Here is a 24,652-nt window from a genome sequence, read left to right as displayed (position 1 = left end):
CAAATTCAGATAAAAATCTTTTTGTGCTATTATAACCCATTTTATTACTTAACCTTGCTCATAAGTTCCTTTGTATACCATCAAATGTGCATTTAAGGCTACATTGTGAATGGCTTCAATCTATTAACACTACAAATTATTGAAACATCTTCTCTACTTTCACTTGTTGGTTTTCATTCAAATTTGTGATGAAAACACCTTCATGTGTATACTCATGACAAAGCATGAGAAAAATCCATGGGCAACATGGAGTTGTAGTTCTAAAAGCCCTGACACTCATGTTGAGAGCCTCTGGTGAGATGAACCTGATTGGAGGGGAAAGCATGCACCAGGGTGGATAGCTGTGGGCCAGGATAGAAGTTCAGGCACAGGCTCCCAGGCCGAGTTTTCTCCAGTAATGCCTTGGCTTGAGGACTCAGGCCTGCTACAGAGTTGATGGGTTCTGAAAGCCTTGCTCCTAGCCAGTACTCAAGGCTGCATTCAGCAACTACCTCTATTCTTCATAGAACTAGACTCTGAGGCTGAAAGTCCCTCCCAAACACCTTTTCTGCAAGAATCTTCTCTCTCAATGTTGTCAAGACATCCCCAGGTTCAGAATATACACCTTTAACCTAGTCTCCCAACCAACCAAGGGTCCTGGATGATCCTTTATTTAAATAGGCCAGGTCTTAGTTGAGGCATGTGGAATCTAGTTCCCTGGCAAGGGATCGAACCCACACCTTCTGTATTGGGAGCATGGAGTTTCAACCACTGGACCACCAGGGAAGTCCTACAGTGGTTTTATATTCATGTTAACAGACCTGAGTCCATATTTCAGCCCTCTCTGGAAACATAATGTGTAACATAAACTTTATACTAACCCATGGTATCCCCCAGGATGGGTCCTGAAACACCTGAATTCCACCTCTTCCTTCAACCCAAACCCTCAGGGGTGTACACCCTCAGTGTTCTTGAAGCATCCTCTCCTGGACCTGAATCAGGCACATCCTAAAATACAGAGGGCGGCACCAGAGTTCTGTGCTGCAGCCATGAAATTAAAAGACACTTGCTCCTTGGAAGGAAAACTATGACAAACCTAGATAGTGTATTAAAAAGCAGAGACATTACTTTGCCAAGAGATATTTGTATTGTCAAAACTACAGTTTTTCCAGTAGTCATGTATGGATGTGAGAGTTGAACCATAAAGAAGGCTGAACACTAAAGAATTGATGCTTTCAAATTGTGGTGCTGGAGAAGATTCTCAGAAATCCCTTGGACTGCAAGGAAATAAAACCAGTTAATTCTAAAGGAAATCAACTCTCAATATTCATTGAAAGGATTGATGCTAAAGCTCCAATACTTTGGTCACCTGATGGGATGAGCCGACTCATTGAAAAAGACCCTGATGCTGGGAAAGATTGAAGGCAAAAGAAAAGGGAGCAGTGGAGGATGAGATGGTTAGATACTGTCACTTACTCAATGGACATGAATTTAAGCCAACTCCAGGAGACAATGGAGGACAGAGGACCCTGGCATGCTGTAGTCCATGGGGTCACAAAGAGTTGGACACGACTTAGCAACTGAACAACAACATCACCAGAGTTCTGAGACTGGCCACTGAATATAAAAAGATAAATCTTTCACCAGACCCTACTTCAAAACAGTCCTTCTCAGGTGACCCTGAGACTTCTGCCTCAAGCATCCAGACTTACAAGCATTTATGCTAACAGATCCCAGCTGCATCCAGACTCTGTACCCTGTAGGCAGCCCCTCCAGGTCCTTGGGGCCTAGTACCCTACCAGAGTATCATTCTCTTGAAATGAGCCACAGATGGAGAGTCTATAGTATTAATCTTGCTTCTTATCTTTGCTGGGCAAACTTAGGCCATTTACTGCTGCAGTGAACATGAAAATGCATCTTATCCTACCCAAATCCAGAAAAAAAAAAAAAAAAACTTTTACAAGCAGAATATTTTATCTGTAGATTGAGGACCACGTTACAGTACACTTCAGATTATAGAATGAGACAACAGAATTTAACTTAACAATGTTTCATTTCAAAAGTGGTATGTATGTATTTTCTTATTGGAAAAGATAAATGATGAGTCTATTGACATGCTTTTGACACATAAATGCAACTTAGAGAAACTGACCCTATTCTAAAACTGACATCACAAACCAAAAGATGAGATGATTTAATATATGGTGTGGTATTAGGCCTACTCTGATGACCCAGACAGCAAAGAATCTGTCTGCAATGCAGGAGACCGGGGCTCAATCCCTGGGTAGAGAAACGGATGGCTACGCACTCCAGTATTCTAGCCTGGAGAATCCTAAGGACAGAGGAGCCTGGTGGGCTACAGTACACGAATCACAAGAGCCGGACTTGACCGGGTGACTGTTTATGCATTATTAATGTTTCATTTCTGTTCAGTCTCTCAGTTGTGTCTGATTCTTTGCGACCCCATGGACTGCAGCACATCAGGCTTCCCTGTCCATCACCAACTTCCAGAGATTGCTTAAACTCATGTCCATCAAATCGGTGATGCCATCCAACCATCTAATGCTCTGTCATCCCCTTCTCCTCCTGCCTTCCATTTTCCCAGAATCAAGGTCTTTTCCAGTGAGTTAGTTCTTCACATAAGTTAGCCAAAGTATTGCAGTTTCAACTTCAGCATCAGATCTTCCAATGAATATTCAGTACTGATATCCTTTAGGATTGAATGGTTTCATCTCCTTGCAAACCAAGGGACTTATAAGAGTCATTTCCAACACCACAGTTCAAAAGCATCAGTTCTTCAGTGCTCAGCTTTCTTTATAGTCTAACTCTCACATCCATACATGACTACTGGAAAAACCATAGCTTTGACTAGATGGAACTTTGTTGGCAAAGTAATGTCTCTGCTTTTTAAATGCTGTCTAGTCTGATCATAGCTTTCCTTCCAAGGAGCATTCGTCTTTTAATTTCATGGCTACAGTCACCAACTGCAGTGATTTTGGAGCCCCCCAAAATAAAGTCTGTCACTGTTTCCATTGTTTCCCCATCTATTTGCCATGGAGTGATGGGACCAGATGCTATGATCTTAGTTTTCTGAATGTTGAGTTTTAAGCCAGCTTTTCCACTCACTTCTTTCACTTTCATGAAGAGGCTCTTTAGTTCTTCACTTTCTGCCATAAGGGTGGTGTCATCTGCATATCTGAGATTATTGATATTTCTCCCAGAAATCTGGATTCCAGCTTGTGCTTTATCCAGCCTGGCATTTCACATGATGTAAAGTTCAGTTGGTTAATCATTTGCCTGCCAAGCAAGAGACATAGTTTTAATCCCTGCCTGGGGGAGATCCCCTGGAGAAGGAAATGGCAACCCACTCCAGTATTCTTGCCTAGCAATCCCATGGACAGAGGAGCCTGGTGAGCTACAGACCATGAGATTGTAAGAGTTGGACACTACTTAGCAACTAAACCACCACCACTCTGCATATAAGTTAAATATGCAGGGTGACAATATACTGCCTTGACGTATTCCTTTTCCTATTTGAAACCAATCTTTTGTTCTATGTCCAGTTCTAACTGTTGCTTTTTGATCTGTATACAGATTTCTCAAGAGGCAAGCAAGGTGCTCTGGTATTCCCATCTCTTTCAGAATTTTCCACAGTTTGTTGTGATCCACACAGTCAAAGGCTTTGGCATGGTCAATAAAGCTTAAGTGGATGTTTTTCTGGAACTATCTTGCTCTTTCAATGATCCAGCACAGATATTGGCATTTGATCTCTGGTTACCCTGCCTTTTATAAATCCAGCTTGAACATCTGGAGGTTCACGATTCACATATTGCTGAAGCCTGGTTTGGAGAGTTTTGAGCATTACTTTGATAGCATGTGAGATGAGTGCAATTGTGCAGTAGTTTGAGCATTCTTTGGTATTGCCTTTCTTTGGGATTGAAATGAAAACTGACCTTTCCCAGTCCTGTGACCACTGCTGAGTTTTCCAAATTTGTTGGCATATTGAGTGCAGCACTTTAACAACATCATCTTTTAGGATTTGAAATAGCTCAACTGGAATTCCATCACCTCTACTAGTTTTGTTTGTAGTGATGCTTCCTAAGGCCCACTTGACTTTGCATTCCAGGATGTCTGGCTGTAGGTGAGTGATCACACCATTGTGATTATCTGGGTCATGAAGATCTTTTTTGTATTGCTCTTCTGTGTATTCTTGCTACCTCTTTTTAATCTTCTGCTTCTATTAGGTCCATAACATTTCTGTCCTTTATTGAGCCCATCTTTGCATTAAATATTCCCTTGATATCTCTAATTTTCTTGAAGAGATCTCTAGCCTTTTCCATGCTATTGTTTTCCTCTATTTCTTTGCATTGATCACTGAAGAAGGCTTTGTTATCACTCCTTGATATTCTTTGGAACTCTGCATTCAGATGCTTGTATCTTTCCTTTTCTCCTTTGCCTTTAGTTTCTCTTCCTTTCCCAGCTATTTGTAAGGCCTTCTCAGACAACCATTTTGACTTTTTGCATCTATTTTTCTTGGGGATGGTCTTAATCACTGCCTCCTGTACAATGTCACAAACCTCCAACCATTGTTCTTCAGGGAATCTAATAACAGATGTAATCCCGTGAATCTATTTGTCACTTCCACTGTATAATCACAAGGGATTTTATTTAGGTCATACCTGTATAGTCTAGTGGTTTTCCCTACTTTCTTCAATTTAAGTCTGAATTTGGCAGGAGTTCATGATCTGAGCCACAGTCAGCTCCCGGTCTTGTTTTTGCTGACTGTATAGAGCTTCTCCATCTTTGGCTGCAAAGAATATAATCAATCTGATTTTGTTGTTGACCATCTGGTGATGTCCATGTGTAGAGTCTTCTCTTGTGTTGTTGGAAGAGGGTGTTTGCTATGACCAGTGCATTTTCTTGGCAAAAAAACTCTGTTAGCCTTTACTCTGCTTCATTTTGTACTCCAGAGCCACATTTGCCTGGTACTCCAGGTAGCTCTTAACTTCCTACTTTTGCATTCCAGTCCCCTATGATAAAAGGACATCTTTTGGGGGTGTTAGTTCTAGAAGATCTTGTAGGGTTACTGGTTGGGGCATAGACTTGGATTACTGTGATATTGGATGGTTTGCCTTGAAAACTAACAGAAATCATCCTGTCATTTTTGAGATTTCCCCCAAGTACTGCATTTTGAACTCTTATTTTGACTATGATATCCACTCCATTTCTTCTAAGGGATTCTTGCCCACAATTGTAAATATAATGGTCATCCGAATTAAATTCACCCATTCCAGTCCATTTTAGTTCACTGATTCCTAAAATGTCAACGTTCACTCTTGCCATCTCCTGTTTGACCACTTCTAATTTACTTTAATTCATGGACCTAACATTCCAGGTTCCTATGCAATATTGTTCTTTACCACATCCGACTTTACTTCCGTCACCAGTCACATTCACAGTTGGCTGTTGTTTTCACTCTGGCTCCTTCTCTTTATTCTTTCTGGTTTTACTTCTCCACTCTTCTCCAGTAGCATATTGGCCACCTGCTGACCTGGGAAGTTCATCCTTAAGTGTCATATATTTTCTCCTTTTCATACTGCTCATGAGGTTCTCAAGGCAAGAATACTGAAGTGGCTTGTCATTGCTTTCTCCAGTGGACCACGTTTTGTCAGAACTCTCCACCATAACCCATCTGTCTTGGGTGACCCTACATGGCATGCCTCATAGTTCCATTAATTCATTATTGTTTTCCAGTATCCAGTTTTTCTTACCTCCCCACCCCCTTGAAATTAGAGTGGTAATACTATTATTACTTTTGCCAGTGAACTTCTCAGCTCTACATATGGAAGAGATAAATTGTTTCACTTTCACCTCGTAAGAGACACAAGATAAATTCCAGGTGCACTAACAGAAGTCTGTCTATTAAAGCAAGCAAAAAAAAAAAACAAAAAAAACACACACACACACACACACAGGAGAAAATAAATGAGACTATCTATCTGACTCGTAGTTGCCGGGGACCAGCCCCGGCTGATCCAAAAAATTTGAAGCGGGGACGGCATTGGCGAGGATCAGGAAACAACTGCTTAATTAAATGTTTATTAAGGATATAAAGAGTGGTGAAATAAGGATAGCTCAGCAAAGAAATTCAGTGAAGAAAAGAGGCTGAATAAAATTCCAAAGCAGGGAATTTACGTCACCTACGAAGGCCGCAGGCGTCTTCCCGTTCTCCCGAAGGAGAGGAGACACTAAGGCCTCCCCGGTCAGATCTTAGAAGCCCAGGCAAAATTAGTAGGCTTGATGAGCTTCCCTGCCTCATAGGAAAAGTTCAGCTAGAAGGTGAAAGAAAGAATGACATGGGGAGACCAAATTCCGGTGAACAAAAGGACATACTTTATTTTCCAAAGTAGTTTTATACCTTAAGTTGTGCATAGAGGATAATGGGGGAAGGGTAGAGTCATGCAAAGACAGCAGTTCCTGATCCTTATCGAAGTCAGGCTTTCAAACTTACCATATGCAGAAGTTTAGGTGATTTACATTATCTTCTGGCCAGGAAGCCTGTTAACATTTTAAGAAACTTATTTTTCTCTAAAGGTGATTATTCTAAAATCAGGCGCCAGCCTCCAAAAAGCAATGGAGAAAGTTGCATTCCTATAGGGCAAAGGTGAGGTGGGTTCAATCAAGAAAAGAATTAACTCAAGGGTCCAAGATTACAAACATTGAGGCAACTGCTTACATTTCTATACACCCATTATATCAATCAATACACCGCCAAGGACACAGTAGGTAAGGGATATGGAGACTTAGCAGCAAACATTGACCCAACAAGTGAAAAACCCTTCACCAATACAATTTCTAATCAATCTTTTAACTACTCAAAGGAATCTGTGTTTAGACAGTTTAGAACATCTCCTGCCTCTCACAGTTGGGAGGCTCTGAACAATCACATGTTGCCGGAAAAAACCTATTCAGGCAGGCTAGAGGACTTCCAAAGGAGTTTGTAGGTTGAAACACTATCACACCCAGGAATTATTAAGGAGCTGTAAGCTAACTCTTTTTTCAGAGAGAGGTAGTGGGGAACAGCCCCCTGTAAAGTCAGAGGTGTAGGTGAAAGCACAAAGCAGAAAGTAGGCAGACTCTGGTTTTGGGGGTAGATTGCTCGAGAATTTCCAAGGAGACTCCTGAGGCTTGATCCCACCTTTGCATATGTCAAGCCTCCTTCCTCATGACCTTTGCCAGGGGCGGAGCTCGCTCCCCACACATAGTGGCTCAGACGGTAAAGCATCTGCCTGCAATGCAGGAGACCTGGGTTCGATCCCTGGGTCGGGAAGATCCCCTGGAGAAGGAAATGGCAACCCACTCCAGTACTCTTGCCTGGAAAATTTCATGGACAGAGGAGCCTTTTAGGCTACGGCCCATGGGGTCGCAAAGAGTCAACATGACTGAGCGACTTCACTCACTCACTCATCTGACATCAAGATAGAGAAGGATTTTTTTTTAAATATTATAAAAATATATATATGTGCATGTCTACACATATATTTATAGCTAAAAATCAAGAAAAAATAACTCTCAAGAAGAATATGGCCAAAGAAAATGGGCTTTCATTAACATTTCTTTCTCCCAATTCCTCATCTTCTTTTCTATAATTTTCAAAGATTCAGAAATGCTTTCTTACATTAATTCATGGAAGAGACATTGTTAGCTGGATGTATTCTAGATATTGTTGTAACAGTTGGGGTACAGCCCTTTTTCACCTCCTGAAGTTCGTTATGCCCATAAATACTTCATCCTAAAGCTGAACCTAAGAAGACATAGTATATAACTCAACAAGGCATAATTTCCAAAAATTGTTGTTTATGGACAAAATATGATTTCACTAACCTTTTGATCATTCTAGGTTTTCTATATAATTTTTAAAAATATCAGTAATCTAAATGAATTTATAATTGTAGTGGATCACAAAATGTAGAAGAGTGAAATGGAAAATAATTAAGTTTCCACTAACCCTACCAACTCCAGTTTGGCTTTTTGTAGTCCATAAATCATTATAAACAATAGATTGAGCAAGGCAATGTTAATATGCCACTCCAGGATTTACACTGATTTCGCAAGAATTACTGGGAAAATAAACAAAGCAATTATAACTGAATTTTTCTGTAGACTCACCCCCAAAACTTTAACTTCCTCTGTGACTTCTCTTTCTTTCACTCAAATTTTCTCCCTATATTTCTTTTCAGTGGACCTACTCTGAGATCAGTATTAGCCCCAAACTTCTAGTGTCTTCTATTTTTATTACATTATAATATGGGGAGATAGATGTTACCTTAATGCTTGCTTTTCTTTTATTTTCATTCTTTCTCATCAGTTCAGTTTAGTCCCTCAGTCATGGCTGACTCTTTCTGACCCCATGGACTATGGCATGCCAGGCTTGCCTGTCCATCACCAACTCCTGGAGCTTGCTCAAACTCATGTCCATGGAGTCGGTGATGCCATCCAACCATCTCATCCTTTGTCATCCCCTTCTCCTCCTGCCTTCAATCTTTCCCAGCATCAGGGTCTTTTCAAATGAGTCAGTTCTTCATATCAGGGGGCTAAAATATTGGAGTTTCAGCTTCAACATCTGTCCTCCCAATTAATATTCAGGACTGATTTTCTTTAGGATGGACTGGTTTGATCTCCTTGCAGTCCAAGGGACTCTCAAGAGTCTTTTCCAATGCCACAGTTCAATAGCATCAATTCTTCTGAGCTCAGCTTTCTTTATAGTCCAACTCTCACATCCATACATGACTAATGGAAAAACCGTAGTTTTGACTAGATGGACCTTTGTTGGCAAAGTAATGTCTCTGTTTTTTAATATGCTGTCTAGGTTGGTCATAGCTTTTCTTCCAAGGAGGAAGTGTCTTTTAATTTCATGACTGCATTCACCATGTGCAGTGGGGACTATTATCTTCTTACATTATTGTTACCAATATTTATTTGTTCAGAAATAACTGTGCTTTTCACTTTTACTTACACTACATCAAGATAAACCACTGCATTATCTTTATGTTAATGTATTGATAAATTATGCCAACTTTTATTGTGAAAGTGTAAACAATTTTGCTTCAAATATTTGGAGAGTAAAATTTTATAAAGGCCTGTTGATTGATATGGTGAGGAAATATTTACATGCATAATTAATTGTTAGTAATTCTGTGCCTCTTTTCCACAGGAGAGAATGCTTAAATTTCACCAAGTGAAACATATTTTTGATATACTAGATAAAATGCGATGCCTGCGAAAACGTTCTACTGTCTCATTCTTGGGAGTTCTTGTCATTTTCCTTCTGTTTATGAACTTGTACATTGAAGATAGCTATGTTATGGTAAGTCTCGGAGGTTGATTACTTTTTGTTCAAAGTAAGGCCTAAGTCAAATGAGACAGTCCACTTGCAGCATAACTTCAGTCCCAGGATATTGAAATAGCCTTAGTCTGAGCAAAATTATAACATGTATCTTTCCCATCTAGCTACTTTTTATATCAATTATATATTGTCAACATTATAATTGTTTTGGCTCATGGTGCAATGCTTTATTTAATGCTATATGCTATATTTAATGCAAATATGCACATCTAATTACAAATAAGTTAGCTATCATCCCTATCTGAATTAATTGTATGTCTGTGTGTGTGTGTGTGTGTCTGTGTGCTTAGTCTCTCAGTTGTGTCCAACTCTTTATGACCTCATAGACTCCTCTGTCCATGGGCTTCTCCAGGCAAGACTACTGGAATGAGTTGTCAGTTCCCTCTCCAGTGGATCTTCCTGACACAGGGATGGAACCCATATCTCCTGCATTGACAAGCAGATTCTTTAGCACTGAACCACCAGGAAAGCTCATAGTAGTATATCACATATTTATTGAAAAAAATACACTTATAAGTAGAACTGGGCAGAGTCACCTGTAAATAGACTAAACAAATTTTTATAGGTATTACTCCTTACTTTCTATACTTTTCTATATTATCAAAAATTTTCAAATCCTATTGTCTAATTAATGATACTAAGTGTGCTATTTTGTTAAGAACGAATGCTTTATTAATGTGTGACGTCTCATTTGGATCTTGAATAGCTGTACATGACCACCATGTTTTACCCTTATAGTCACTGAAAAGTAATAAAGAATGTCAAGAACTAGAGATAAGAATGTGAAAACTATTCAGTAGTTTAAAAAAGATAAAATTAGTACGTTAGTAGACTTTGTCCCCCATGTCTGGCAGCATGCAGGTGTCTTAGTCCCCTATGCATGCATGCATGCTAAGGTTGCTTCAGTCTTGTCTGACTCTATGACCCTACAGAGTATGCAGGCTCCTATGGCCATGGGATTCTCCAGGCAAGAATACTGTAATAGGTTTCCATGCCCTCCTCTAAGGCATCTTCCTGACCCAGGGATCAAACTCTTATCTCTTGCATCTCCTGCATTGGCAAGCAGGTTCTTTACCCCTAGAGCCACCTGAGAAGCCCCCAACCAGGGATCAAACCCATGCCCCCTACAATGGAAGTGTGGAATTTTAGCCTCTGAAGAAACTTACTAATGATATGCATTGGGACACCAAGGAAGTCCCTAATTTTATGGGTTGTTGTTGTGTTTTTTTGGGGGGGATAGTTTTCTTTTTTTTGGCCACACCACACAATCATAGATACTTAGTTCCTGACCAGGGATCAAACCCATGCTTTCTACAATGGAAGCACAGAGATTTAACCACTGGGATGCCAGGGAAATTCCCTGAAGGAATTTTAAGTGAATTATTAAAGTGTACAAAAAGACACATTCTGACTAATTGTGAGAACTCAATATGTCTCTATTATTTATTTTTGTTATGATTGTCACATAATTCATGTCTAATGAGAATAATTATGGACATAATTTCTTATTTACTTTTTCCATCATAACTGATGTTAAAATATCTGAGAAAATTCTAATACTTGTGCAATGATTCCTGTTTACATATTTCAGAAAACCAAAGCCTTTGAACACACAGAGGACTGGAAAGTATTTTCTTTCATACAAGCATGCTGAAAACTTTCAATTAATATTTTAACTAGACAGACAATTGACAACAATTTCAAAGATCATTTCCTAGTAAAATGTTTTATTTTATTAATTGAAAATGATTTAGTAACTACCAATTAATTCTCAGATACTATTCTATATTCTACAGGCCAACCAAATGATCTTAGTTGGTACAGATTTTCTTAAGAGGTCTTCTGTAAAGCATCTTGCCTCCCTTAGCATTGTTCTTTGATGGTGAAATTCTGTCACATTCCTAGATCTTGACTCTGCCTATGTCTTTTACCTTCAGTTATAGGTTTAATCTTGTGAGCTTTTACTTTCAAGTATAGGTTTAATTCTACCATCCTTAGTCAATTCATCATATTGAAGGTACCACAGTTAATAGAATTTGACTAGGCATGATCTAGTTAAAAATAGCAAACTGGAAAGACTTACAAGTGATATGCATTTTAGACTTTTTTAACCTGACTATTAGGTTTATGAAATTTAAGAACAATAGATCAAGACCTAGGTGATCCAGCTATTTTTTAATTAAGAGAATTGAATATTGTAAATTAATTAGAGGAGCTCTTGATTAATGATTTAATTTTGTGATAAACATTTATTTCTTGCATCTCTGTGTACTGGTAAAGGTAAATCTCATCTTGTAAATCAAAAACATGGTACTGGTAGGATGTTTGTTGCATTTAGTGATGATAGACTCTTTCAAGTGCAATTTCAATATTTAACTTTAAGTAGATAAAATATTATTATATGCAGCAAACATCTTTATGTCTTTTGGAAGAGAACCACTTCAAATTCACCATAAAATGTATAAGAAGTAATAGAGTACATACCCATGAGATCAAATGCTATTGCTCTATTTATACATTTCTGTCTAAACATCAGTCCTACCCGCATTATTTAAAAGTGTGATTTAATGAAGCAGCTTTTACTAAAGAATACTTTTTCAATGAAATCTGGCTACATTAGCCATATACCACCAGGGAAGCCCATATATATCTAATCAGATTTACAAATCATCCCAGGTACAGAGAAGAGATTAATTACTTCTTAGCTTAAAAAAAACTGATTTTTTTTAATATTTACTTTATTAAGTAGAAATTTGCATTATTTAGAAAAAGTGAATTAAAATGGATGTTAAATATAAGCATCCCCCCATTTTGAAAATTTAGTGGTAATATTTTTATTAATTTAAATATTCACTCTTTACTAGAGGATGTTTTCTACCTAAATTACATTTTGAACTAAATTTTATCCCAAGGCTTAATATGTACAAACTTTTAAATATTCATTGTCATTCATGTACAATTACATTAAAATTGTTCTTCAGTTCAGTTGCTCATGTGTTAGTTCAATTCAGTTCACTGGCTCAGTCATGTCTGACTCATTGAGAGCCCATGAACCACAGCATGCCAGGCCTCCCTGTACATCACCAACTCTTGAAGTCCACCCAAACCCATGTCCATCGAGTCAGTGATGCCATCCAACCATCTCATCCTCTGTCGTCCCATTCTCCTCCTGCCCTCAATCTTTCCCAGCATCAGGATCTTTTCAAATGAGTCAGCTTTTTGCATGAGGTGCCCAAAGTATTGGAGTTTCAGCCTCAATAACAGTCCTTCCAATGAACACCCAGGACTGATCTCCTTTGGGATGGACTGGTTGGATCTCCTTGAAGTCCAAGGGACTCTCAAGAGTCTTCTCCAACACCATAGTTCAAAAGCATCAGTTCTTCAGCATTCAGCTTTCTTTACAGTCCAACTCTCACATCCATACATGACTACTGGAAAAACCATTGCCTTGACTAGACAGACCTTTGTTGACAAAATAATGTCTCTGCTTTTTAATATGCTGCCTAAGTTGATCATAACTTTCCTTCCAAGGAGTAAGTGTCTTTTAATTTCATGGTTGCAATCACCATCTGCAGTGATTTTAGAGCCCCCCAAAATAAAGTCAGCCACTGTTTCCACTGTTTCCCCATCTATTTGCCATGAAGTGATGGGACCAGATGCCATGATCTTCGTTTTCTGAATGTTGAGCTTTAAGCCAACTTTTTCACTCTCCACTTTCACTTTCATCAAGAGGCTTTTGAGTTCCTCTTCACTTTCTGCCATAAGGGTGGTGTCATCTGCATATCTGAGGTTATTGATATTTCTCCTGGCAATCTTGATTCCAGCTTGTGTTTCTTCCAGTCCAGCGTTTCTCATGATGTACTCTGCATATAAGTTAAATAAGCAGGGTGACAATATACAGCCTTGACGTACTCCTTTTCCTATTTGGAACCAGTCTATTGTTCCATGTCCAGTTCTAACTGTTGCTTCCTGACCTGCATACAGGTTTCTCAAGAGGCAGGTCAGGTGGTCTGGTATTCCCATCTCTTTCAGAATTTTCCAGTTTATTGTAATCCACACAGTCAAAGCTTTGGCATAGTCAATAAAGCAAAACTGGATGTTTTTCTGGAAATCTCTTGCTTTTTCGATGATCCAGGAGATGTTGGCAATTTGGTCTCTGGTTCCTCTGCTTTTTCTAAAACCAGCTTGAACATCTCGAAGTTCATCGTTCACATATTATTGAAGCCTGGCTTGGAGAATTTTAAGCAATATGTTAGTATCCATAGAAAACTGGCCTCTTAGTTGTGGTATGAGGAACCTAGTTCCCTGATACAGGATTGAACCCCAGCCCCCTACACTGGGAGCACAGTCTTAACCACTGGACCACCAGGGAAATTCCTTGTTTTTCTTAAATCAGGAGGAAATTGTAGTTATAATTCAGAGAACTCAGATAAACAATTACAGTAATAAGGCCTCTAGGGTTATTTAGCACATGGATTCTATTCTTCTTGCTAGACAATCCATCAGTGGCCCCAAATCCTGGGTGTATAACAGCTTAGTGTATTGCTTACATGATAGAGGCATATGTGCCTTTCAGTAGGAAAGAAAGCCAAGTTCAGTGTAATAGACAAATTGTATTACAAGGCAAACTAAGCAGAAGAGACACTGCATGCCCAATCAACTTAGCCTCTCGGCTGTGAGCATCTTCAAAGTAGCCACTAGGGTATATATTTAGCCTGTAGCTAGTCCATTGAATTTCATTCCCATCCAGAAAATGATTGTCATAAAGCTTTGTCTTGTTACTGAAAAATACACTACAGCATAGTAGCTATAGAAAGGAGGTATCCAGGGAGAGCCTGGCTGTTCAGGTAGATGCTTCTGGAAAGCAGCCAACAAGGCTGACTCAGGTGAAAGTTGCATTATTTATTTTACGCTGAAAAGTGTAAAGACTTGTTCTTGAGAATTTAATAAAGTGCTTTCATATGTCACATTTCATCTTATATTCTGTTACGTCCTTCAATCAGGATGAATGTACTCTATCTTATCACAGAAAAGGTCTGGATTTTTACATGTTCAAGATAGAATTCTTAAAGAGATATTCAGTATCCTGCACTTCCTTTAGAATGTGACATCACATAAGAACAGAATGGTAAAATGAATTCAGTATTGTGACTACTGCCTGATTTTTATAAATATATTTTCTAGATCCTGTTAAATATGGACATCATATTTACTATTAAAGTAGCTAATGAAAAATTGAGTCTCCAGTTATCTTTTGAAAATCCTAAATTTGTTCATTTTAAAACTTTCATGATTTTTTTAGGTTTTCAAAAATACAAAGATGAAAATATTTATATGCAACTAATTTAAAATAATCAGAATTCAATGCATATTAATTAGTACATTTATACAACTAGCCTCCCAGGTTTAATGTCATGTATTTTAAAATTCTTTAACTTATAGATGGCAAACACATTATAAATCAGAATAAAGTATTTTTCTTTGTCCAAGTTATCAAGGCAATATAAAATATTATACACTATTAAAAAGCAAATATAGGCTCATAAACATAATTCAATATACAGAAAAGATATACAGAATGCATATTCATTTATCAAGGACCAGATTGAAAGCCCTTGCTAGTCAATATTCACTATTTCAACTTTTATTCTAAGACAATTTCAGCCTGGCCATAGATTTAAAACTTTGAGTTAGTCACCTTTTCCCTTGATATTTGAATCTGAAATAAAGCAGTAAATGTTTCAACTAAAGTAAAATTTGTATTTGAATTATTTCTAGTATTTTAGGATAATGTTTAATTGATTAAAGTTTTATTGACCAAAGTCCAATAGTATGAAGACCAAATTTATTTAATACATTCACTTTCTCTGTTGTCTCAAAGGCATTGCTCATACCTGACCTGCCAATCTTATACTGAATAGTCGAAATAGCCACAGAACTCACACAACACAATAGATACTTTGCCAGAAAAGAAAAAAAAACCTAATTAGGTTGTCCTAATATTCTACCAGTGATAATAAAACATATACAAAAGCCAAGCAGGTCATCATGTTGCTAGTAATATATAACTGATAGAGGCTTGTTCAAATGATTAGATAATCAAAACCTACAACTGAATTTATATCAGAGGGAGATAAAGGGAAGCAATTAATTGTTAGCAGGATATTTTTAAGCTGAATAGAAATATCTTCTTGAATATAAACCATCCTGAAGATTGTATGAAATAATTCCATTATCAAATTGATACTAAAGTTTTTAAATATAAAAGATCTAAACTTCACTTTCATCAGGATACTCCCTCTTCCCCTCTACACTTACAAGCAACAAGCAAACATCGTGGTTAAGACCTTTACAAGGTCTAAAGACATTTCCTTGAACATTTGGTACTAATGTCTCCTAATCAAGATATCTTGAAGATATTTGTAAAATATACTATCATTTCAAAAAGACTATTGCTGTCCATTCTCAATAGGCTTCGATTATAGTGGCTACATAAATGACTGACTAACACTTCTTGATAATAAGTTATTCAAACTCCAATCATATGTTCACTATTGCATCCTTCTAATCATTCCTAAAATTTCAAAATCTTAGAAATAATGTGTGGTCTTTTATTTGACAACTCTTGAAGAAGAGTAAGTAGTTTAATATGATTCAGATATGGGGAATCTAGTGAGAATTAGCTTTACATGAAACTGTAAAGATCGCTGTCAAGTTTGAAGATTCTTGTAAATAATGTGAATTTTAACATGAAAGGAGTAGGAGTTTTCAAATTTTTTTTTATCAAGAGAATGCCATTATTAATGTATTCTTTACAAAAGCAACTGTAGACATAAAATAAAAAGTGGAAAATAGTGAACAGAATCTAGATTTCAGGTGAAAAATAATTATCTACAGCTTCTAATGCCAGTCATTGATATTTATATAATACCCATATTAAAGACTCTTGAGAGTCCCTTGGACTGAAAGGAGATCAAACATAAAGGGAATCAACCTTGTATATTCATTGGAAGGACTGTTGCTACAACTGAAGTTCCAATACTTTGGCCACCTGATGCAAAGAGCCAACTCATTGGAAAAAGCCCTGCTGCTGCTGCTGCTGCTAAGTCTCTTCAATTGTGTCCGACTCTGTGCGACCCCGTAGATGGCAGCCCACCAGGCTTCCCCATCCATGAGATTTTCCAGGCAAGAGTACTGGAATGGGCTGCCATTTCCTTCTCCAGACACTGATGCTAGAAAAGATTGAAGGCAGGAGGAGAAGGGGACGACAGAGGATGAGATGAGTAGATGGTATCACAACACCAACTCAATGAACGTGAGTTTGAGCAAGCTCCGGGAGATGGTGAAGGACAGGGAAGCCTGGTGTCCTGCAGTCCACAGCATTGCAAAGAGTTGGACATGACTGAGTGACTGAACAACAATAACAACATATTGTATATCAGATATATATACCCATTTTATATATATATATATATTATTATTGTGTAAGGAGAAAGTTTATTTAATTCATGACCATCTGTTATTTCTCTCTTTCTCCTTCTTGGCATTCAGGAAGGAGACAAACAGATTTTAAGGGAAACATCTACACATCAGCTGAGTCCAGAACACTACATGCATACTTTCAAAGATTTGTCTAATTTCTCAGGAGCCCTCAATGTCACCTATCGCTACTTAGCTGTCATGCCTTTACAAAGAAAGCGTAAGTATACTTATATTTTTAAAATCAAGAACAATAAAATACTTTGTTTTAAAAGAATGATAACATGTTTCATTTGTATAACAATAAATTTATGGGCTTTACTAACATAAGATATATTTTGGGAAACATTGTGTTTCTTCACAAATTCAATTATTCACCAATCCAATTTCATTAATAACAACACCAAAAAAAATTAAATGTCTAATTGTGACATGAAATTTTTAACAGTTTGCTATAGAATTCATGTAGGGAGACTAGGAAAAAGCAATTCACTTTAACTTTTTTAAGTTAGCTTTTAAAAATAATTATTCCCACAGTGATACATTTCCAAACATTGGTTTTATGACATGCCCACCAATTTGAAGTAGTGAAAATCATTGTATTTGTTTCCTAAGATGTCATAACGAACAATCACAAACTAGGTGGTTTGAAACAATGGAAATTGATTCTCTCACATTTCTGGAAGCCAGAATTCAGAAACCAGGATGCTGGCAGCACCAGACTCCATCTAGAGGAGAATCCTTCCTTGCCTCTTCCAGGTGTTGGTCACACTTGGCATCCCTTGGTTAGTTGTAGCAAAACTGCAATCACTGCCACTCTCCACATGGCCCTTCTTTGTCTCTCTGTGTCCTCTCCCGTTCTTATAAGGACATTAGTCCTTGAATTTAGTGTCCAATCTAAATCCAATATGATTTCATCTGGAGATCTTTAACTAATTGCATCTTAAGGTCACAGTCTAAAGTTCCAGGTAGACATGAAATTTTGGAGGCAATTATTCAATCCACTACAGGCACTTTGATCCAAGAAGTAACATACTACATTTCATGGATTTCAAGACATTGTAAATTATAGACAATATCATGATCTAATTGATGAACCACTAAGAAAGTACAAGCATCATCAAGTTTAAGTTGTAAGATGCTATCAGTTGTGATATACAACCTGAGTTTAAAATATTTCTGTGTGAAAAAATATGTTTTAGAATCAGTGATACACAGTGATATCATGAACTTCTTAGTAGATGGTGTGGAGACCACAAAAATTGAGTTCCCTGTTAAGAAGCGTTTATGCAAGTGAGTTTGTGATCACCAGGTTGAGGAAAAAATGCAATAGTTTAGCTTTCTTTAGATCTTTTTTCTTCCATTTCAAATGTCTACTTCTCTTAAACTTCGTCCTAATTTCAAAGACTGCCAGCCACTATTTTTTAAAATCTCCATCTATTGCACCACCTTTGTTCACACATTACTAATCCCTTACAAATGTGTGCTGGCACATATACCAACTGCTGTATACTAAAGAGGCAATATAAAACAGAGAGTTTGTGTATGTTAGTCACTCAGTTGTGTCTGACTTTTTGAGACCCCATGGACTGTAGCCTTCCAGACTCCTCTGTCCATGGGACTCTCCAGGCAAGAATACTGGAGTGGTTTGCCATTTCCTTTTCCAACTGCTTTGTACTAAAGAGGTAATATAAAACAGAGAGTAAGAGCAGGCAAGAATATTGCAGTAACTTGCCATTTCCTCCTCCAGGGGATCTTCCTGACCCAGGGGTTGAACCGGTTACTCCTGTGTCTCCTGCATTGGCAGTCAGTCTTTACCACTGCGCCACCTGGGAAGCTTTTGCATATTTAGCATAATCCTTTAATCACAAAATGCTCTATATATGATCATTCACTTAGATGTACTTAATAGAGTAGAAGGCCTAAGGGGAAAAGAACTTTTTTTTCTTTTTTCTACGTTATTCAAAACCCAGTTTCACCTTTAATTTGTCTTCATTTTGGATTCTTTTGTTCAGGATTTCTTACAATTGGACTTTCATCAGTGAGACGAAAAAAAGGAAGCTATTTACTTGAAACAATCAAGTCAATTTTTGAGCAATCCAGCTACGAAGAATTGAAGGAACTTTCAGTGGTGGTTCATCTAGCTGACTTTAACTCATCCTGGCGTGAGGTCATGCTGCAAGATATTACACAGAAATTTGCCCACCATATTATTGCTGGAAGGTTAATGGTTATACATGCTCCAGAGGAATATTACCCAATCCTGAGTGGCCTTAAAAGAAATTACAATGATCCAGAAGATAGAGTCAGATTCCGTTCCAAGCAAAATGTAGATTATGCTTTTTTGCTCAACTTTTGTGCCAATATTTCATACTATTATGTAATGCTTGAAGATGATGTTCGTTGTTCAAAAAATTTCTTAACTGCCATCAAGAAAGTCATTGCATCCTTAGAAGGAACTTACTGGGTAACCCTTGAGTTCTCTAAACTTGGCTATATTGGAAAACTTTATCATTCTCATGATCTCCCACGTTTGGCACATTTTTTATTAATGTTTTATCAAGAAATGCCTTGTGATTGGCTATTGACTCATTTCCGGAGTCTGTTAGCTCAGAAAAATGTGATTCGTTTTAAACCATCTCTCTTTCAACACATGGGTTATTATTCATCATATAAAGGAACTGAGAATAAGTTGAAGGATGATGATTTTGAAGAGGAGCCATTTGACCTCCCAGATAACCCTCCTGCAAGTCTTTATACCAACATGAGTGTTTTTGAAAATTATGATGCAAGCAAAGCCTACAGTAGTGTTGATGACTACTTCTGGGGGAAACCACCTTCAACAGGAGATGTCTTTGTGATTATATTTGAAAAACCAATTGTAATAAAAAGAATTAAAGTGAATACTGGAACAGAAGATCGACAAAATGATATTTTGCATCATGGAGCTCTAGATGTTGGGGGGAATATTAGATATTTTAAACAAAATAGACAATGTGTTACTTACATTAAACTAGGAGAATTCAGAAATGGAAACTTTGAAGTATCTGATGTAAATCAAAAAATTCCATTTGATATCCATTGTATGAGGATATATGTTACCAAAACACAAAAGGAATGGCTGATTATTAGGAGTATTAGCATTTGGACTTCTTAGCCAATTAAATCAATATGTCCAGTTACTAAAGCAGGTCTTCCTGTTTCCTGCTTTGCTACTTCCTCTTTTGCTCCCTTTGTCCTTTAGAGGGAACGCAATGGATTGGATATTTAAAAAGTCAGTCATTGTGGCAGTTCTGATCTGCTCATTGTCGGCATACTTTTACTCTTATACACACATTTATTTTAACTTTTGAAGCTGAGAATCAGTTCATAGTTAATAATACTTTTGTTTATATTTTAATGTTACTTTCAAATTTTCACCTGCATGTCAAAATGGTGACATGAAGGATTTAAAATGAGAAAATGTGGTTTGTTCAATGGTGAATCTTGAAAGATAGTTCCCACTGTATGCACTTATTCAAGAATTTATTTCATTATATCATCAGATTATTAAGCATCTCTGTGACTATGCAGTTGGTTAGAATGATAATCTGTCTTGTTTTTCTTGTAAACTTAGGTTTCCATAGACTTCTGTACATCTACAATGAATACCTCCTCATAGAAGTGATGTCTTTACAACAGAACTTTGTGTGTCTCTGAGGTGATGAAAAGAAGAAAAAAAAAAACTTAAAAATATTCTCCCCTGATTATTTATATAGGAGGGGAAATTGTTCAATGTATAAAAATTTGAACACCTACTGTCAATAAATTTTCTGTGGGAAGCAGTCTTTTTCCAGGTTCCCTTTTGCAAAAATAAAGGTTATGCTCAGTATTTTCAGGTTCCACTGGGTACCTGCATTTAATAGGAAAAAAATAGAGAAGGCTTATGGTTAGTCCATTCCTAATGAACATTTTCAGTATATGCAGAAAATTTTTGAAATTGATTTTATATGTTTGTATTAAAATTCATATGCTTAAAATCCTTGTGATTTATCATATACTTTTTTGGAGTTCAAATGGACATTTTATGAAGGAAGAACATAAGAAACAGAAATCAGTCATTTTTTCTACACGCATAGCTACTCCAAGATGAGAGATCAAATGTTTTAATACCCAGACTATGTTCTTTCTCTTATGTAAAGATTGGTCTTCACATAATTTATGATTTTGTTTCTCTGGTACATGAGTCTCAGTTAAAAAGTTATTCTATCTGAAAATAGCTTGCATAATTTTTCCATAAGTCATGTTGTCATTCTGTAAAATAATCCTAAAGTGTCCTAAATGATACTCTTGTGATATATACACCCAAATGGTAAGCAAACTTGTCTAAATTTTACTGTGAGGGACTTCACTATAGTGTCTACACCATAGAGTCATTAAAGCAATTCAGGACACCTACAATAGTGCATCCTAAAATCATTGTTTTTTCAGAATGTCCTGAGCTTGTCTCATCCTTTTCTTTTTTGACAAACAGCAAAGATGAAGTGATTTATTGTTTATTGTTGTTCAGTCGTTAAGTTGTATCCAACTCTTTGTGACCCCCATGGACTGCAGCACACCAGGCTTCCATGTCCTTCACAATCTTTCCCAGAGTTAACTGAAACTCATGAAGACAAATAAATATACCATTATATAGATCAATGTGCAACATATACAATATGGAGAGATAGATGAAATACCAGACTTGGGATAATGAAAAGACATAAAGAATTCCTCTTGTTCTTCTTTCCATCCTGAAACAAAATTCTTAGGAATCACTTGTATGATAGAGTCCAAGAAAAGACTGGAAAATATTTTATTAATTCTATTCAAATAAATTAAATTAGAAACTCAGATAAAATTATTGAGAATTTTTTTATTGATACAATAGCTAATGTGTACTTTCTTTGCACACAGTTGCTACAGTATTTGAGAAAACAATGAATGTATAATATTCTGTGGCACATTTAAGTGTCAAAGTTATAACAAAAATACTGCCACTAAACTGCCAAGGAGGAGACGTAAGAGAATCAGGTTGGATCCTTGGGTCGTGAAGATCCCCTGGAGAAGGAAATGGCAGCCCACTCTAGTATTCCTGCCTAGAGAATTCCATGGACTGAGGAGCTGGGTGGGCTATGGTCCATAGAGTCACAAAGAGTAGGACACTACTGAAGAGACTTAACACACACGCCTGCCACTAAACTATTACTTTTATTTTGATTTGGAGGATGCTTGCCAGTACTTAAAGATACTCCATATTCTTGACTTTTCTCTCTTTTATTACCTGGCTAACTATATAGTATTCTACACATATCTTAGAAATTAGAAATAATCTTTTTTTTCTGCACTTTCAAGGATAAAAGGTATACAACAGGGACATAAAATACCAAGACCTAGGTAGACTCCATGAGGTGAGTTGTTAACTTTTACATATTCTTATGAGTGTTCACGAAGGCCAACCATTGACATTAAATTCTGGAAAATACCTCAAGAAACATTAATGAAATGGAGTTTTGCTGGAAAATTACAAATGCAAATGTGAACTACTGAGGTCACATTTCATCTTAAATTTGAGCTTTTCATTACTAAAACTGGGATTGCCTAAGCTGATCAACCACCTAAGAATGTCTCTGTTTTCATTACAGGTTGACCGTGGGTCAACTTTCTAAGGAAAAGACTTTGACAAAGAAAGCTTCTCCATTATGGATCAGTGGTACAAATAACCTTTCTCTTTCAAAAAACATCTGACCAAACGTTCTTTATCTTTACATGGTTCAAGGTGTAATCCTATGTTTTAAAATGAATAAGACTCCAGTAATCTTGTCTCAGAAACACAAAGCAAGAAAGGGAAGTTTAATTATATTCTGTTATTAAGCATAATGTGATGTCTCTCTTTGCAGTAATTTTAAAAACACTTACATCAAATTCTTTTTGCAAATGTCCATTGAAAAAGACTGGAATGTGACATGAATTATTGAGTTATTTAATTGCTATAAAATAAGATACTGACAGGTTTCAAGCACAAAATATGGTATGACCATAAAAAAAAATCTTGATTTGTATACTTTAAACTGACTTAAACATTACTTATGCTTAAAATTCTTAAGAGAGTTTTCAGTATTTATGAAAATCAAAGAAAAGCATCTTGTTAAAGCACAATACAAATTGGAGATAAACATTTTTAGAAAACACATATTTTAACAGCAATAATAAAGGTGGATATAAAAAATACATAAAACTTGTAATGCAAGCACTTTTACATTCTCATTGAAAAGTGGTAACCTTGTGCAATTTATAAATCAGATGTTTTCCAATTATAAAATATAATTTGGAAACCAATATGTCATTTAGAACTACTTCTGTCATACAGATGCACTTATGACACTGGAACATTCCATTTCTTACTGAGCAATATTCTTTGGGAATTTTTATAAAGCTATCATAGCAAAACTGTACAATAATGGTATATAAATGAAACAAACATGAAATATAAGATATAGCAGGGAAAGCATTTGTTCTTCTAGATGTTCATATGACATTTGACTTAATATTTGTCAGCTTGCAACATGCCCTTTAGAACATGGCACCTAGAATTAACATTGCAAACACTACTTGCAATCTCCTCCTACAGTTGAACATAATAATGTAATTCTCTACATTTGCCTTATCAATATATCCACTAATTCAACACTGTTATCTTTTTATCACCATACTACTGACTAATAGAGTCCACACTCAAACTTTATGATATTTGTTACATAATCTACTGATAAAAAATAATTTGCCATTTTGTACATGTTCAACTGATTCTCTGAAGATTTCTTTTAAGATTTAATATTAATTTCAAAAGAATCTCATGTTGTTTCTTCTGGCCATGATCCCATACGTTTCTGCTCTTGATTCTGTCATTCAGTATTTTAACATAATTTCTCAAATGTATGCTACCACAAATTTAATATGTGTCTTTTGTCCTCATAGGAGATACAGTGGAAGATTTGTGGAGATCTGAGTTGGACACCCAGTTTTGCAATTACTAACTTCTAGATATGAGAAAAGTTGTTTAATTTCTTTGAAATTCAGTTCCCTCATCTGTGAAATTGGAATAATTTTACCTTGTAGGATGTTAGAGCTGGTGATCAGATAATGTAAACTCATCAAGAAACTTATGTTTCCTTTTCTTTTAGCCATGTTATATAAGTGTAAAAGGATTTGGTCCTTCTACACTCTACCATAGGCCTTCACTCTGATCAATAGGAATCATAAACTTCACTGCCCATTAGAAATGTTCCACCTTTTTTATATCATGTCCAAAAGAATGTCATGTAGGATTATGTAAATGCATTCCAAAAATCAAAATATATTTCTGTCATTCTAATCTATGATTTTAGAGGTCTTATTCAAAATTTGTAACATCTGTTCCTAACATTTCCACTGTAAATATTAATGACCATTGCTTTTTTAAGAAACCTAAATTAATTTACTTTGAAAAATAAAAAAAGGCTTTTTACATTTCTAAAATTATTCTCAGAATCTTTATTAAGCTCATAGAACCATGGTTTTCAAAAAAAAAAAAAAATTTAATGCTGACTTCCTGTTCTCTGGCTTATTTTCCATTGCTGGCAAAAGTGACCAGTGTACTGACATAAATTACACAGGTAGTGATGTTCAAACTTAGAACACAGGTGGCTTATCTCCTTGACTACTCTGAGTTTCTGTGCTTGTATTTCTACTGCTTTGAATTTCTTCTCTATTTATTTCAGAATTCTTCTT

General features: G+C 36.5%; 1 protein-coding gene across 8 annotated transcripts in view; it reads left to right on the top strand.

Annotated features, from left to right (window-relative positions):
- MGAT4C (MGAT4 family member C) overlaps positions 1-24,400 on the top strand; it is an 879,465-nt gene extending 855,065 nt beyond the window's left edge. For all 8 annotated transcript variants that reach the window (XM_070788899.1, XM_019960319.2, XM_019960318.2 and 5 more), the window contains 3 exons: positions 9,194-9,346; positions 16,937-17,084; positions 18,880-24,400. In XM_070788899.1, coding sequence (XP_070645000.1) covers positions 9,200-9,346; positions 16,937-17,084; positions 18,880-20,021 — 1,437 coding nt within the window. In that variant the 5' untranslated portion in view covers positions 9,194-9,199 and the 3' untranslated portion in view covers positions 20,022-24,400. The remainder of the gene's footprint in view (positions 1-9,193; positions 9,347-16,936; positions 17,085-18,879) is intronic.
- Positions 24,401-24,652: the final 252 nt, after the last annotated feature.

Source organism: Bos indicus, chromosome 5, assembly GCF_029378745.1.
Source record: "Bos indicus isolate NIAB-ARS_2022 breed Sahiwal x Tharparkar chromosome 5, NIAB-ARS_B.indTharparkar_mat_pri_1.0, whole genome shotgun sequence".
Classification (NCBI taxonomy): domain Eukaryota; kingdom Metazoa; phylum Chordata; class Mammalia; order Artiodactyla; family Bovidae; genus Bos; species Bos indicus.
This window is presented reverse-complemented; position numbering and strand designations above follow the sequence as displayed.